General features: G+C 39.7%; 1 protein-coding gene across 2 annotated transcripts; it reads left to right on the forward strand.

The window, feature by feature from the left end:
• The first annotated feature begins 5,619 nt into the window (after positions 1-5,619).
• LOC124162267 lies at positions 5,620-17,617 on the forward strand. 2 transcript variants are annotated; one of them, XM_046538739.1, is made up of 5 exons: positions 5,620-7,818; positions 11,172-11,483; positions 13,901-14,077; positions 16,413-16,581; positions 16,977-17,617. In XM_046538739.1, exons 1-3 carry the CDS (start codon positions 7,485-7,487, stop codon positions 13,978-13,980), a joined length of 726 nt encoding a protein of 241 aa, XP_046394695.1. In that variant the 5' UTR covers positions 5,620-7,484; the 3' UTR covers positions 13,981-14,077; positions 16,413-16,581; positions 16,977-17,617. The 2 variants fall into 2 exon arrangements, with proteins under 2 accessions (XP_046394695.1, XP_046394696.1); XM_046538740.1 differs by lacking the exon at positions 16,413-16,581.
• Positions 17,618-17,953: the final 336 nt, after the last annotated feature.

The raw sequence follows: 17,953 nt of genomic DNA on the forward strand, positions 1-17,953 counted from the left end.
AAACAAGTCATATTCAATTCCCTTCCATTATAAAGGATGACAAACAATCGAAAATCGATCTATTACATCTTTTTTCCAATAATGCATAAACAATTGGCGACTCTTGGCTACCGTCTCTAAGGAATTAATACTTTGAACAAAGTGACCGAAAGAGATTGGACGCGTATATATTCAAGCGATAAAAATATAAGCTATATATAGCGACAGCGAAAAAACGTTGAGGAGACCAGAATATCAAAGGTTCCTGCGCTAAACATGGGGTGTTGCTGTAAGTACTAATTCGATACTACCGATGACTCCGATAGACTTTACGATAGAAAGTAGCAAAAGCTCACGAACCATTATGAGACCACTCATACATTTTCAGTGGTTGCTAAAGTATTCTCCTTTAGCAGTGGTTATTTTAATTAGGTTAAAACCGCATCGACACAGGGCGAGCGTATTTTTTATCTCGTTCAGGGCTACTCACCTAACTGAATATAAACTTAAGGAAGAAAAGTTCAGTTAATGAGTGTTGGTTTACAAAGTTGACTGTGATAATATAAAGAAAAAAATTTAAGACATGGTAGGGAAAATAAATCGTCATCTCCGCGTGATGTACCCCGAAAGATACAAATTCATATCACTTCATGACTTTAATCTTACGACTACTATTAAATGAAATACTATTCGTGCTGTGGGAAATGCGTCTTTTTGAAATTCATGGCGGCTCGTCTGCCCGTAAGTCCACATTCCTACGCTAATTGTCTTTTTTTGTCTTTCCTAGGGTCCTGCAAGGCCCTGCCCGGCCAGAGAAGGAAGGACAATAAGAAGAGAATCAATATCAGGAGACCAATTAACCCGATAAAAATTTTCGAAGACAGTGACAGCGACGTCGTTTCATTGGACACTTCCTCCTCTGACTCTTCGCTCGTAAATGTATTGGTTGTCCATGGTCCACCTTCACGCCAGATGCAGATAATTCGTTTCCAAAAATTATCACCAAGAGCACCGCCAGAGACTAATAACACCGTCCCTCCGTCAGAGCCTGACTTCAACATCGCCCCTCCCGCAGAGCCGAACCAGTCAGCCAAATCCTCCTTCTTCCACGTCCGCGATAGAGGTCTCATCCAATATTGGATTTATTACTATGACCAAAATCAAAGGTAGGTAATTGCAATATTTTTTTAATTTTTACGCATCGTTCCCAGTGCTGTACCAAGCTTTTTAAGACTGCCATTTTTTTTTAACGGGGAATGTTGGAATTAATTGTAAGAAAAAGAAAACATTATTTGACAACCTAACAAAGGGGAACATGTACAATACCTGATAGTATTACTAAATGTATCCCAGTGATATCTTTTGTCAGCACTTATTCTACACTAATCTAAATTTACATTTCCCGAACAAGAAAAAAAAAATTCCAACTAAATTTTTCCTAACAGATTGACAATCCAATGTGTCTATTTTACAAAACCCTTACACTGCACGGTACCAACCCCTCATCATAGTTGTAATAAGAGTGAGGTAATATATAACTCAAATCGAAGAAAATAGGGTGGTTTTCTATTATTTTTTTATTGCCTAAATCGAAAGACTATTACTCCTGGAGTACGTATTTCAGGCTTCTAGATTTCCAAATGACGATATCTTTTTTTCGCGATTAAATAAAAAGTGAAAATTTTCAAGCGCGCGAAAACGCGACGGCTAAGTATGAATGCCGGGAAAACTCCATGTGACGTCGTTCTGGGGCCATATTCTGTAAATCCATACCGATCGGTGCGGCACCGATTCCTCGGGTGCGACGTCACACCGACTCCGGGCAAGCAGTGGTGCGATTCTGTACGAAGCCGATCGGTGCGGCACCGACCTGAGGTCGGGAGATCGTCGGTAGCTGTGCCGACAGCAACAAGGTGTCGGTACGGCCACCGACTAGGGAGTTTCATGAACTCCCCGGTGCGCATTGTACGTTTTATTTTGTTTTTACCTCATCACCGAGTAAATAATGCAGTTTTTTGTGATGTTATCTTTTCTGCCCCTCCGAATACGTCTCTATAATTCGCTGTGTCATAATCTTTATTAATTACCTCGATAGAAATATAAAATATTGTTTAATAAACATGAGGTTGCCACCATATAATGATTTTCTCTCATTTATGTTACCACTTTCCCTTGCTTGTAATAGGATTTATTTCACTCTATCTTCATTTATTTGCTCCTTTGACATAAAAAGATATTTTGATAAAAATATGAGTTTTTCCGCTATGTTGTCACTTTATCTCACGCTGAATAGGCAACTATTATTTCTCTCAATCATCATTTGGCGTTTCTCTCGACATAGAAATAAGATCTTTTTATTTAAATATGAAGTTTGCCGCAAGGGTATCTGTTTCTTTCATCTGTAATAGGCAGCTATAATTCATTTTATCGTCAGCCATAGATTCACTTAACGATAAAAGAAGATATTTAATAAGTATGAGGTTTGCCGCTATATTATCAATTTCTCTCACTTGCAATGCGCAACTTATACATATGTTTTCACCCGATCACAATTTCTTTACTTCCTCGTCTTTTTTTCTTTTAATTACACCCAGCTCCATATTTTTATAACAATTTCCTTACTTGTTCCTCTAATGTAACATATACACATGCTTTTGAATCCTACGTTCACGTTCTATGGTATGTGATTTTCGTCTGCTACAGTGCCAATGGCATAACCTTCCGTTGATAACAATTAGAAGGAACTTACTTAATGACAGATATATTACCAAATCATGAATAAATATCAATATACGGAACCAATGTATAAAAAAAGAAACTACGATCTCAAGGATAGTTTCAATAATTCATTCCAGCAACAACAATCTCCAGCACATACAAACTATATTGTGATGTTGTAATATTGTTTCATTCGATTCTGTAGGTACAGCATTACTACAACACATTATATAAGCTTTTTTACAAATTATCCAATGTCTAACAATAAGTCGTAATTTATGCAAATAATAAAAACATTTAAAACGATGACAACAAACTGTGCTAATGAGTCTTCACTTGTTTTTACCCTTCTTTCATTGGTGGAGACACGTTAGATGACTTCTAACTTCGGATATATTCGGATTTTCCCTGTTTGGGAAGGAGGGGGAACCGTACCGACTGGTTTGAAACCGACGACCTTACAGAATCGCTGAAAGTGCCGTCGTCGGTACGAAATGATGTCCAGTCGGTGGGCTTGAAAGGGAAACCGATCGGTGCGGTACCGACGACTCAACCTTTTTCTCCGCTGCCGAAAGAAAATTTACATATACGTCCACAGAATAAATTTAAAATGCTCGTATTTATCTCACTTGCACTTTTATTCCTTTCTTGAGATCAAGTACAGTCTCTAAAACGAGTTTGTAAAATGACTATTTCTTTGCAATTTTAACTTGTTCTCTTTAATTGTAAGTTTTTATACAAAATAATAGTTTGAAATCACTAGTATTTTGATAAAAATTATTGTCAATATAAATTTTTGAGTATCAGTATATCATTATAGTATGTACCGGCGGTGAATAACTTATCATAAAAAGACGGCGCGCGGCAGGAGATTCCGCCGTGATAGACAATCGCTCCACAGGCTCCATCTAATTGATGTGTTAGCCTACTACGAACTAAATGGGATATGGAGGAGTATGGAAAAGGTGAAGTGGACGGTGAGGAGAAGAAACGACGAAGTGTTAAGGTCGTTTTAAGGCCGTTTTACACGGTATACGGAATTGCGCAATCTGACGTACGTGCGAAGGCGCAATCAAAATTGCATCGTGTTAAGCGGTGAATTGCTAGGACACATGCGAGAATGCGTGGACGCGAGACGGCAAAATAGCCCCTGTTCTAATTTCGTTCATGCATTCGCGCAATTCCGCGCCATTTTATAAATTAATGCAGCTCTAACCTGCGCAATTCCGTGTACCGTGTAAAACGGCCTTTAGACAGCCTTCTTTTATTTAAGCATGAATATTCTACCTCAACATATTCTCAGATGATTTTTTTATTTGCTAGTTTTTCTCTTAAGTTGCTTCGTCTGTTTCATCGGTGGACTGTTGTAATCGATTTTTACCCCACATCTCAGTGTCGGATCGGCTTTAAATGTTGCACAAATGCTTGCTTCTGATGACAACACAGTTTTAAATAATCAGACACTGAAAATTTTGTTTCGTTGTGCTCTTAGTAATTAATTGAATTTGCATATGTAAAAATATAGTTTTGAATTTACTCATCGGATGGTATTAGCTACACTTGTTGGCAGAAATTTATTTAACAACTCCGGTATAATCGATTTCACGATACTATACTAAAAACTATAAAATGAAAATAAAATAAGAAATATTAAAAAAACACACTTTTCCCAAAAACTGTATAAAATGCACTCCACGACATCTTCATACTTACTCCGAGTATCTACTTAAATAAAACAAATTCCCTGTACTCCTATGGAAAATAAATGGATAAGTGACATAGCAATCAAGGTTACCAAGTTCTTTCAACTTGATGACACCCCCCAAAAAACAGGTTTCTCCTAATTTTAAATGATACCACTGTGTTAATGATAGGTTTAATCCAAAGCGTAATAAAGAAAACGGCTGTAAGAGTCAATATCATTCTTTTAAAAAACAAACATGGAGAGAGTTATTATTCAATTAAACACAATGAGCGAAATATAAGTTTTCTTAAATATTCAGTATAAGCTCCCATAACTTTAAATTTTTTTCAAGATCGTTCCAAAAAAGACTGTCCAATTGACTTTACAATTGGGTGGTTTCCTAATACTTTTTTATTGCCTAAATCGAAAGAATATTACTCCTGGAGTACGTACTTCGCGCTTTTAGACTTTTATATGACGATATCTATTTTTCGCGATTAAATGAAAAGTGAAAATTTTCAAGAGCGCGAAAACGCGACGGGTAAGTATGAATGCCAGGAAAAACTCCGCGTGACGTCGCGTCGTCAAGGCGCTGAGTCGTCATTCTCAAGGACTTGTAATGACGCCTCAGCGTCGAAACGCGTCGCACCAATAAATAATTTTTCCAGTGAAAAGTGACCAAGGATGTGTATTTTCATTTCAACATGGATTTTCACTAAGTAAAAGCCGAATCAATTGAATTCTTTGGAATACCTACCTGAAAGTAACCGAAAGGGTCACTATAAATGAAAAAGACTATTATTCGAAAAGGCTATTATTCGATAGTAACTTTAAGCATTTATATTAATCCCAGAAAATTAACTTTTTACTTCGATTAGTTTACTTTTTCAGCGGTAAACTCCTACTGTGAATTTCATTGATATCTTTCCCATGAGTTACAGCTATCCCCTGTGACGCCACTTGCTGAATCAGAAGTTGAGGAGGGCGCGGAGGTGAGGTAAAGATGAGATTCGGGGACACGGCATTCCGTCGCTATCAGCCGTCTCTTTGTGCTTTTCCCTTTTGTATCCTTCGTCACCCACTGGCCGCATGATCAACCGACTCCCACACTGCGCAACTCAAACAGATAGCTCGCACACGGTAGAGGAGGAGAAGAGGGAGAGAATAGCGAACCCTCCCGAAAAAAAAACGAAGAGGCTCACGCACATCAACCCATCGGGACGACGAAGACCGAACCGAGATAGCGCGGAGGACCAAGAGTGAGAACTCCCGAGCCATTTCACCGCGGAGTCCTCTTAGCGGGAGACCGGACCGTTTCGGTGCCTCCGACCGGAGAGGAGCGTCGCGGAAATAAAAAGCGATAAGAAAGCGACAGTGTTTGTCAAATACCGACGGAGAGATGGGGATACAATAACATTGGCGATCGCTGATGTCGGAACAGGCGCATGAGCCAAAGCTGGCAGGAGAGCAAGAATGGCCTAGGGTATTCGTCAATATCGAGTCGAGTCGACCTTCTTGAGGAATTCCGAGCCAAAACATTGCGCCAGAGACGGCGATTATCGGAGCAGGGCGAAGTCACCATTGCAAATTAGTCGGCGTGAAACAGGGTGGGGATGAGTGTCATCGCTTTTGCTTGTGCACGCACGCGGCTAGCCACCTTGGTGATGCTGAGGTGATTTAGGAAAAGGCGAAAGCTTTCTCTCTCGACGGAATTTTCTCCATTTTTCCCTGCGCACTACCACGGAAGGCTGGAAAAGGGAGAAAGATGACTTACTAACAAAAACCCAGACGTGTTACCTAAAGTTGTCTTCTTCCTGAGGGGAACGTACCATCGTGTTTTGGACCAAGATGAAGTTACCTTGTGGACTTCCCTCGCTTTTGGCCTTCAAGCTGCACCCAGCAGGGCGGTGGAGATGCAGAAAAAAATAGGGCATTAATCGACCAAGTTATTCTGAGCTAGCGCGTTAACGAATACGCCCGCGTGTCATCGACCCCCGAACGAGAAATATCTTCTTCCCCATAAGAGACTCAAACTCTAGTCAAGGGGCAAATCAAAGAGAAAAATACACCAGAGCTAAAGTTCAACTGTGAATGGATATTCATTCCCCTTTACTTACCCCTCAAGTTGCAACCATTAGAGGCTTGAGAATAGATGTCAGACTAGGTCTTTATCATATCAAAACATGCTACACTAATGCATACAAGAAGACGCCCAACTTCCGCGGGTTATCGACCGCCGAATGAGGTGATACTTCAACCCCGGGAGATGATAACGCACCATTGTGTAATGGAAATTGACGTAGTGGTGAGGGGGACTTCGTAGCAGTGTTTTGGGCCAAGAAGTTCCCTTGTGTATTTTCCTAAACTCCAACACTGACAAAGAATGATATCAGAGGTGGGTTTAAACTGACCAAGTGTTCCTAAACAAGCGCAGACAGACGCTGGACGCGGTCTCAGTTCCATAGGCCACCGAATGAGAGGAATCATCGTCCCGGCGAGTGACTGACCCATTAGTGAGTGGATGGTTCATGTCTCACTTGAGGAATAATTTCCTTGTGAATATACTTAGTGCTTTCCCTTCAACTTGCGCCCAGGACAGCCTTAGAATAGATATCGGACAAGGTCTTTATCTGACCAAGTGATAAAAAGAAGTACTGGCAGATATTCAACGTCTGCATATCCACGACCAACGAATGAGAAGGTACTTCGACCCCGGGAGAGGATGAACTCTGTTTAGTGGAACAGATCACAGTATGTAGGACGAAAAGTAAGTTTCTTTGAGGATTTTCCTCGTGTTTAAACTCCAGTGAAGACCTATAAATAAATGTCAGACAAGTGATTTTTTCTGACGAAGGGATCCTATGTAAGGGTAGGCAGAAATCTGAGTGTCATCGGTTACCGAGATGAGAAAAACTTTCGGAGCCCTGGAGAAAAAGATTGGCGTTGCCGGAGTGTGTTCACCAGCTTCTGGACGCGGCTGCTTCCTTGAGGAGTTCATTTCCTTGGAGATAGGAAGTGGGCTGAACAACCCGTGACTACTCGCGAGGGTTTTTCCTCCGTTCGACCACAAACACCCACGCGGTCACCCCGCTATACGCCAACAATGCCGCTGAACTCTCGGCTTTCCCGCAAGGGAGGAGAGGGGCCCTCTTCGGATGTCGTGGAGACGCGGCCCAAGAAGCCGCTGGCTCTCAAGCGGACCCCCACGTTCGCAACGCTGCTGAGGAAGGAAGTGCTGGGTCTGAGGTCCTTCGATCCAATGTTCCGATACTCCCTGACCAGGCTGCCGGAGGAAGAGGGCGGGTCCGCGGAGGCGAGGAACCAAGCCGGTCCCGGCGAGGGACGGTGCGGGGCGCAGTGGGCCAACATCCGAGACGCCGTCGACAGGGTGGTGCAGCAGTTCTGCCGGGGGAAACCGGCGCACAGTGGGGCGAATGGTATGTACTTCTCTACAGAGATATATATATATATATATATATATATATATATATAAATAACGAACAAAATAAGCACTAATAAAAAACATAGGAACACATAGAAAAGGACACTCACAAAGAAGCTTGCAAACGTTTCAGCGGGTTGACCCGCTATCGTCAGTGCTGAAGGACCTTCAGCACTGACGATAGCGGGTCAACCCGCTGAAACGTTTGCAAGCTTCTTTGTGAGTGTCCTTTTCTATGTGTTCCTATGTTTTTTATTAGTGCTTATTTTGTTCGTTATTTATACTATCGCGTAGTGCGCTTTCCTCAAGACTTTATATATATATATATATATATATATTTCAAATTCACATTCACACAGGTCGCCACAGGCGAATATACAATCATAATAACACATAATAGAAATTGAAAGAAAGAGATAGAAACATAAATGCAAGACGATGACACACTGTGGCGTGGTGATGGAATGAAGGCCGAAAACACATGGAAAAAAGTTCACCTGAACCGGGAATCGAACCACGGACCTTCTGCTTTCCGGGCAGATGCTCAGACCACCGAGCTATCCAGGCTAATCTAATCTCCAGTGTTTTCGGCGGGGGTTTATACACCAAATCCCCCGAGGTCTAGCCCTATCATTTGGCCAAGAGATGGCTCTGGGCGTAGGTCCCGCCACGAACGAAGAATTCAACGCGGACAGAAGAAGAAATGGAATTAAAGATGGTCACAATCACACACACAGCAGGATAGATATAGAACATGCGTTTCGGGGAACGCTGATCCCAAGAAGAGGAAACGAACCATATAGGTCATATACATTTCAAATTCACATTCACACAGGTCGCCACAGGCGAATATACAATCATAATAACACATAATAGAAATTGAAAGAAAGAGATAGAAACATAAATGCAAGACGATGACACACTGTGGCGTGGTGATGGAATGAAGGCCGAAAACACATGGAAAACACATGGAAAAGCAGAAGGTCCGTGGTTCGATTCCCGGTTCAGGTGAACTTTTTTCCATGTGTTTTCGGCCTTCATTCCATCACCACGCCACAGTGTGTCATCGTCTTGCATTTATGTTTCTATCTCTTTCTTTCAATTTCTATTATGTGTTATTATGATTATATATATATTATATATATATGGTATGATTTCCATGGTAGAAAATAAATTCAGGGAAAAATCAGTTTTCTGGTTTTTAGGTTCAAAAGTGCCTTTTTTATTTTTTATCCACGCATTTCATGTGTGTTGCACAGAATACATTTTTAAAATTATGTAGCTTTCATGATTTCTTGTTCTAAAAATGTGTGTAAATAAAATTAATATAAATCTTGAAAATCCCCTCTTATATTTTATTCATTCAAAATTAGAAGGCTATTGCCCAACGTCACCTGAGGGTGACACCCCTCCTGTTCTAACACCAATGCAACAAATGCTTAAAAAACAACTTTAACCACCTAATGGAGATGATTTTAGCTCAAAATGATCAAATTAACATTAATGTACAAAAAATTCTAAGCTTGGGAACTGACGGGTTACAATGGTAACTACGCCTTGATCACTCATCAGATACCGTGGTCTAGTAGATAGGGTGTAAGACTGCGGATACGTAGGTCATAAATTCAGTTCTCCCAGATGTTATTTTTTTCTTTCCGCCACAAGGATAAAGTACTTGTATTATGCTTTGTATCTTCACCATCCAGTCGATTGCTGTTGTTAATTTTTTTCTATTTCCGGGGAAAATCTTTTATTAGGTGTTAAGCTCTCATAACGACTCGCTGAATTTCACCGGTAGCTTTAAATTCATGTTGGCATGAGCAACCTAGCATGTGTAGTACGCTGTTCAGGCGCCTTTGGCGCTCAAACAGAAGCGACAAATACGTTGTCAGAGGATATTTGACGGCATTCCTTACTTATTCTTCCCTAAATCTTACCCTTGCCGTATATAAGCCCCTTAGCTTACGATAAGCTACTTATCATTTTTTTCCGTATGAAATTCATAAGAAACGAATAAATCTTTTACTTTGTGCTATCTGGGAAGCATAGGCAAATCTAGGGGGGGCACGGGGGCACGTGCCCCCTCCCAGACCCTTTAAAATATGAAAGATTTTTAATATGGACCCGTTTTCATTGCATTCGTTTTGTATTACGAGGTATCCTTGTGCCCCCCAGAACAAAATCCTTGATACGGCCTTGCTTGTGCCCCCCCCCCCCCCCCCCCAGAAATAAATCCTGGATCCGCCAATGCGGGAACAGTGCTTCACAGAAGTGCATATCTGTTTACTCGTGCAACAACTATTATTTACTCCCTCGATTTCCACTATTTCACAGCTGTCCTAAATAGAATAGTTACCATAATGCAGCAATCCAAAGATTGGCTTCAAGCAGTTCTCTACTCCCCTCTCCTATCAGATGACCTTCACATTTTTCCATAATTCTTCTTTTGTATCCTTCAACTGCCTGCCCATAGTGACTCATTTTGGATTTCCCTTTCCCTTTCTTCCAATGCACTAGCCCTTAGACAATTGTCTTCTTCATCAGGCCATCATTCTACTTCCAGTGGCGTAGGCAAGAATTTCTTTCGAGGAGGGGGGATTCCAAAATCAAGAGGAGAGCATTGAAAAACAGTGTACCAAGTAATGGGTTTTAAACTAATGCTAAAACTTTTCATAATCAAAAACTTCATTTTTTTAAGAAATATTTGTGAAGGAAAATAATTGTGTTTTTACATTTTACCCACCCACCCCCTGGATATGCCACTGTCCTATTGTTGTGGCCCATCGAGATGTCATGCCAATTTATTAGGTTTTATAGCAGGCTTACATATTTCTCCCTCCTTTTTGCACTTCTCGGTTACTTACCCGGTTGATCCATTTTCCTTCACCATCCATCTGCAGCACCTGTATTTGAGTGGCCACAGCATGGGCGATAGGGGGGGCAACTGCACCCCCTAGAAACGAAAATAAAGTTAGTTCAAAACAAAAGTTATGAACAAATTTTCCGTTTGAAGAAAAATGATATTAGTGTAAGACATGGAACTAAAATAAAAATCATTATTTTTTTTAAGCAAATAATTATAAAAACTAATAAATTGCTGTCATAATTTCCTTAAAATTTTGGTTTCATTAACCTTTTCTGTGGAAAAAAGTTACAGCTTGAACAACCACAGCTAGATTCCCCCACTTCCGGTTTTGATTCCGGGTACAACCATTGGCCACAGCTACTCCGTACATTAATGACATCAAACATGATTAAATTTTCCCAGGTAAAATATACCGAATAGACTGCTTTCAAAAAATAGCAAAACTCTGACCGTTGTTCCCTGACTTTTGTTTTCCCAATCAGGCCACTGCACAGGAGGTGGAGGAGTTAGCCCACTGGCTGATGGTGAACTTTCTGCACTGCATTCGGACGTGAGGGTCCTCCTCCGGACGGAGCCTGGGGCATTCATTTTTGAGTACTTGAAGGACAAACTGTTGCCAGTGACGGCAGCCAAAGTGCTTGAAGAGACACAAAAGCGGAGTGCTGTGGACCCAGCTGATGAGGCAAAGGGAGCCGTAGACCCTTGGAAACTGTGCTCAAGAGCTGTCAGCGACTTGGGAACACTTCTACTCCCATTCCCTGACATTGTTGGAGGCCATATTCTACCTGGTCAAGGTGAGGTTCCACCTTAGTTGACACTTCAGCTGCACAGATTGTGTGAATACTTTTGTACCAGCAACTGCAGGAAAATTGTACTAGTGCATTCCAGGGGCGCAGATAGGAATTAAGGCTGAGGGGGGTGTAGGTGCAACTAACATAGGGGTGTGTGGGAGTATAGAATACCCACCAGGATAAGCGGTAGGTGCGAGATTAATAAATTATGGAAATTTAAAGATAAATGGTGAGTTTTACGGCTCTCTGAGGGATGTTTTATTAATCCTTATACTATTCTATTAGTAATATCAATCTCCAATTAAGTAAAATGGATAAACTTACAAATTTCTCTGCGCTCTGGGGGGGTTTTATTCCCCAAACCCCCCCCCCCCTCGCTGTGCCAATGGCAGGAACAACTCTCATCATTATGCAAACTTCATATTACAGGTGATTAAATGAACTGTATTTTTTCCGATCCGTGCAAGTTTACTATAACATATCATACCCTCATACCACCCTATTTCCCGCCGAAGCTAATTTCTGGCTACGCACCTGCCAGAAGATGGAAATGAACACGCCTGATATTAAACTTTAGTTCAAGAAATTAAGCAAAGTGTGCTGCGGTGCTAGTTCTAGCCATCGTGTTTTCGCGTTCTTGAAAAATTTCACTTTTCATTTAATCACGAAAAATAGATATCATCCTTTAAAAATCTGAAAGCATGAAATACCTACTCCAGGAGTAATAATCTTTCGATTTAGGCAATAAAAAATAATAGTAAACCACCCTACTAAGAAAGATCACATCATTTTCTCTTGAACCATGGTAAAAAATCACTTGATAGCACTTGCTTTGTGTGATCATTAAATAATAAATCTATGTTCACTAATGTATGCATGTTTATTCAAACACATAAATATAGGTAATGGTTTAAAAGACAGTACTGCCTTTCATTTCAGAAGGATTTGAAAAAATGGTGCCTCTAAAACACTAAAACCTCTCAACAGTGACTTCATACATCAACTCATCAAATTGCACAAATTTTGGTCCTCTCCACTACAATGTACCGAGGTTTTACTGTAATTTGTGAACTCAATAAAATACAAAGGAAAGCATCACAATTCACCAAAAACAGCAACATACATATATAAAGCGTTATACAGGAGAAAAAGGAATTAGGCTGGGAGCCACTGTCGACTCGGAGGCTATGCGCTAGGCTTAGAAAACCTGAACAATTACGAACATATTTTTTTTAGAGTGTTAAGGAAAGCATCGACTTAAAACCTCACTTTATTTACACGTCTGCAGAGATGATAAATTAAGAGAGAATTCCCTGACGAATAGGTGTAGGATTTTTTTTCCTTATATTCTATATATTCACTCTTATATTCTTGTTTTCTTTTAGTCCTAATTCGACAGTAAAGATACATTTTTAATCAAGCTACTTGATTATGGCATGTATTATTTTTAATCAGTTAGATAACCGAAAAAAACAATCCTTAAAGAATAAAGGGCAGACAAAATTTGTAAGAACTGGTCACAGGCCTTTTCTAGAGAGTCGAGGAGGGCAGAGCCCCCAAGCAAGCAAAAGTGATTACCTCAACTGTGGTTATCATGTCTGTTGTCTGAATATTGTTAGCTGGATAAACAAGGGATTGGCACAAACAGATGGGAGACAGGTCTTAGGAGCCGAAATGCCATCTGAGGAATGTCCTCCAAACCGAGAAAAGTACACAATGCCCACCATACTCCCCCTCCACCTAAATTTATGCAGTAATAAGGAAATGACTATACAAGGAAATTTATCAATTTATCCCTTAATAAAGATATAATAATGAATTAGAAGTAGAAAATGCAAATTAAGTTTATTTTTCCATTTATGACAAAAATATCATTCACTATATTTTCCCTTGACCATGATCCACTTCCACCTTTAATCATGGAAACTAAAATTGGTATCCCCTCAGTAACAGAATCAAGGAGGTAATTATGTATAGTAATAATTTTTCATGATCATCAAGTATGAAAATTTGTATCAATAATCGTAACTGAGATACAAATGGATAGAAATTGGTTCCATTTAAAATAGAATATTCAAAATGACAAAAATACACATTTTTTTTGAGTCTCACTCAATATAATTTTCAAGCCCCAGGATCTAATTTTGAATACATAAATTCTTTCTTTCCACTCGATATTGATTCCAGAAATTCTTCGTCAAAGGATATTAGACATCATTAAAAATGTGGATGAATTTCATTTAAAATTTATTTTCTGCTATTAAATTGAATGCATCACATAGTGAAAAAATATTCAGTTATTTAATAAGTATAAATTTTTAGCCATACAAGTGATTTGAGTTTATAAGAAATACAAGCCAATATAAGATACTTAATTATAAATAACCACACTCTGAGTGTCATTTTCTTTTCTTTATTAGTCAAGAAACTTAGGCATTCGTCAGGCTGGATTGCTGATCTTCAGGGATCACATTGTTCTTCCAATGAAAGCTCAACTTGAGATGCTACTAGATGGATGTAATCCAGCTGGAGAAACATATAAAGGCTCAAAAAACGAAGTGCCTCCTGTTATCAAGCAGATGCTAATAATTTTACAGGTATGGTATGTAATGCAATATGCTTGTAATTTTACACCTTTGGTATTTTACGCCATTATCTCATTGTCCATAGCCAAGGAGGAGGAGGGAAGGGCCTTGTTGCTTCGGTCACTGACAACCCTCCACCTCCCTCTCCCCCAAAATGTTTTTCCCTTGTAGCCACTCACCACAAACCATCCCATTAATCCTTCCGCGCCAGACGTCGGGTGGAGCTAACAGGCATTTTCACATGCAGACGACTTGAGGTCGGGTACAGCTGTCGCAGAGTTTTCAATGCAAACAACAAGATGTCAGCTCTGGCCGACGCAAGGGAAGGGAAGTGACCGCTGAGGTAGCAATTGTCGGTTGCATTCAGGCCCGGCATAAGACCCAGATTAGCAAGTCCCCAGGGCCACTCCTCAGCAATTAAGCCTGACCCTCCCACTCATTTGTGATATTCCTCACCGCAGGAATCCTGAATTGTGAAGAGGTCATATTTCATATATTATTTGTTGCATTATACATTTTTTTTATAGATTGAAATGAATTCTTCATTTTGTTTGGTGCATCAGCGATTTTTAAACTAAATTTTAGCATTAAAAATAATGGACTTCCGGACTTACAACCGTATTACCTTCTATTTACCAACTTGATTGTACTTATTAAAGCTAGAAACCAAAAGAAAGAGCTCTGTACAGAGAGGTTTAAAGTATTCTTACACTACTCATTTCACGGAAAACGTTTTCCAATTGTAGGTGCCGGCAGGAAAGGGTTATGAGACAGCTAAATCTAGGAAACTTGTCCTCTGACTCAACTTGAACTTATTAAAGGTTTGGAGTGAGACCAGGGCAGGGCCAGAACTATGAGTTTTGTCTATCGGCTCTATTAAGTCATAATTGGGAGCAAAGTTCAGTTTGCCCTTCCCTGATCCCATCTCACTCCCTTCCTTGCCTTCCCCACCACTGAAATATACCTAATACATCCCTGAGTGATTTTTTTTAGATGCGGTAGTTGAAATTACACGCCAAATGTTTGCTATTGAGGAGTTTATTTACATAACTTTTTAATAATTTATGATGTAATAATTATTTTAAAATAATTGAATCAGAGAAACTAGGTATTTAACTTTCTTAAAAAAAACAATTTGAACTTTTCAAATTTTTCCACCTGGGGAACATGCCTACCCTGACCTGCACTAGTTCCAGGCCTGGATCAGAGTCTCAGATCATAAATATTCTCATATTCAAATAATATTTTTAACAACTACCACTAATGCCTTTAAGATCAAATATTTTTCAAGAACTCAGGCAGATTATGGAAATAAACGCATATGGACACCAAACCATGATAACCATGGCCATTTTGGTTTAAAACCAACAATGACATAAAATTCCAACATTATGCAAATGAAATTTAAAGCTTAATTGAATTGATGGTTTTCTGATGTGTGGGAAATGACAAAGAATTGCCAGGCAGGCAACCAGCATATCACCAAAGCACACGGAAGCATATTCCTGGCTACATGACAGGGCATGATGATATCTTAAAAATAATGAGTGACACATCCTAATGTTATTTATCAATTGTCACCATGTGATGAGAATGCCTGACAGGTTGTTGGAAGGGAAGTTTGGTAGTAAAGGTGCTGTATGAACAGCTTGAGGAAATTATCAGGGAAACTGCGGATAAAAAAATCTAGCAGGCATGGGGAATTGAAATGACTCAGTCGGGGAAGAGACAGTGGCGTAGCCAGGGCAAAGCAAGTTTTTTCAAGCAATTAATCTTAAAAATTAATAAAGAGCTGTTACAGTCTCCTTAAAATGCTGGTTTCATTCACCTTTTCCATGCTTAAATCTTACCTATAATTTGAACAACCACGGCTTGCCCCCCCTCCCTCTTAGTTTTGATCCTGGGCACGCCCTTGTAGCCCAGTGAAAACAGCTGGTCCCCCTCCCCTCAGTGGCGGATACAGAGAAAATTCAAGGGGGGGGCGCAAAAGACATCTTGAGTTACCTTTACTTTTATCGCAATAAAAAATAATCAAGTCACATGCAGAGCTTCAGAAATTTTAACTAAAGTGATTTAACACACATTCAAGACAATGCCATCTTATGATATAAAAAAGTAAAAATTATGGTTCTGCTATGTTTGGCAATATGGGTGGCCCCGCAAAGGGGGGGCGCGCGCCCCCCATCTGTATCCGCCACTGCCTCCCCTGAATGTGTAATATTCACAGCCTGTGGCCACGGCTGCAAACCCTACCCTCTTTCATCCAAACCAGCCATTGAGCCGAATCACCGATTGAATGAATGAACCCAGAAACAACATTCTTAAAAAAAACATTATCTTCTGACAGGGAGTCAACGAAAGCTGTCCACCAAGTAGTGAACGTTTGAAATTGGACACGTTGGTGGCCAGGGCAATAACGCCTTATCTGGGGTTCAAGGGAATGTACGAGGGAGGAAATCCAGAGCCATCAAACCCTTCAAAGGAACTTGCTGTCAACCACAAGCGCAGGCCCAGTGGTAAGTAAATAAATACTAGCTTTGATGCCATTTAATTATGCTGAGAAAGGAGGCATTGTGGTTGAAATTCTTAATCTGTACATCTTTATACATGAAGTGAATTTCAGTGATAATTGAAATTTTTAAGGCATAAAAAGCAGATACTAATTAAAAATATTTACTGTAGCGCACATAAGATTCAGTCGAGGAAATACAATCATTCATTTATCATATTTTTACCTGTTCCATTTTATTGAGAGATGATAGCTTTTAAATTCTTAAGCTTCTTTTTCCTTATTTTATTCTGTTAGTAATAAGTGAGGTTTCCTACGATTTTTTTGATATCATAAATTGACTTTCATGGCAAAAAAATATTGACAGAAAGCAACTGATGCCTCTCTTTCTCTCCTTAACAGTGGTTGATCCACGTCGCCTTAGCCGTCCATTGAGCATAGTTGGAGTTGGGCACTCAGACACTCTCAGTGAATTATTTACACTATCTGCTGATTGTGTACTCCACAAAAAAACATTCAATCATGGCAGCGTACATCATGATCTCTGATTCTGTTTATTTATGAGTGATGAAAGTGGGGTGTAGAAACCTAATTGTGTATTTATGATGGATCATTTAAAAAAACACACTGTACCTGAATATTATGTGGTATTTACACCCACTAATAATTAAGATATTGAATGTATGTTACAGAAGTTTATAGTGATGCTAAATGTACCTAGTCATTCCAAAATCGCTCTATTTTCCTGAAAAGTCACTGTCGTGGGAATCAATTGAATGTTTTATACATCATACGGGTAGAAGTCTGTAAACAAATGCATACCTGCCAACTGAGCTTCAGAACTATCAAAAGCTTAACAAATAATGAAGAAGTTCATCAGTGATTGTGAAAGAGCTGGAGGAAGAAGCTGGATCTAGTCATTTGCCTTCAATGAAAACTCCTGATATTGTGAAATAAGTGAGTCAAACGTTCAATAAAGCCAATATTTTCCAGATTCTTAATTGGAATGATTAGTTCTTTCACAAAATTGAATAAAACTAACAATATGCTGTAACTTACAGAGATACCAGTACTGAATAAACTCTGTTATCACAGGAAAACCAGGGTTGCCGACTTACAAAAAATATTTTGGGGCCCAAACCGGGGATCTAGCCCCAGGAAATGTTATAATTAGTGAGTTTGAAGTTTTTTAAGGATTGTAGAAGAGTTATATGATCAACATTAGAACCCTGAGAACTCGAATCTCAATATCTGGGCACTGCAAGGAAAATCGAAAAGACTGACACATTTTTTCCTCACTCCCATAACGAATTTTTGAGGGCCCCCTCAGACCCCATGGTGCCACTGAGGTCCCCCCCCCAAAAATAAAATTTTGCATA

The sequence above is a fragment of the Ischnura elegans genome, chromosome 7 (genome assembly GCF_921293095.1).
Source record: "Ischnura elegans chromosome 7, ioIscEleg1.1, whole genome shotgun sequence".
NCBI lineage: Eukaryota > Metazoa > Arthropoda > Insecta > Odonata > Coenagrionidae > Ischnura > Ischnura elegans.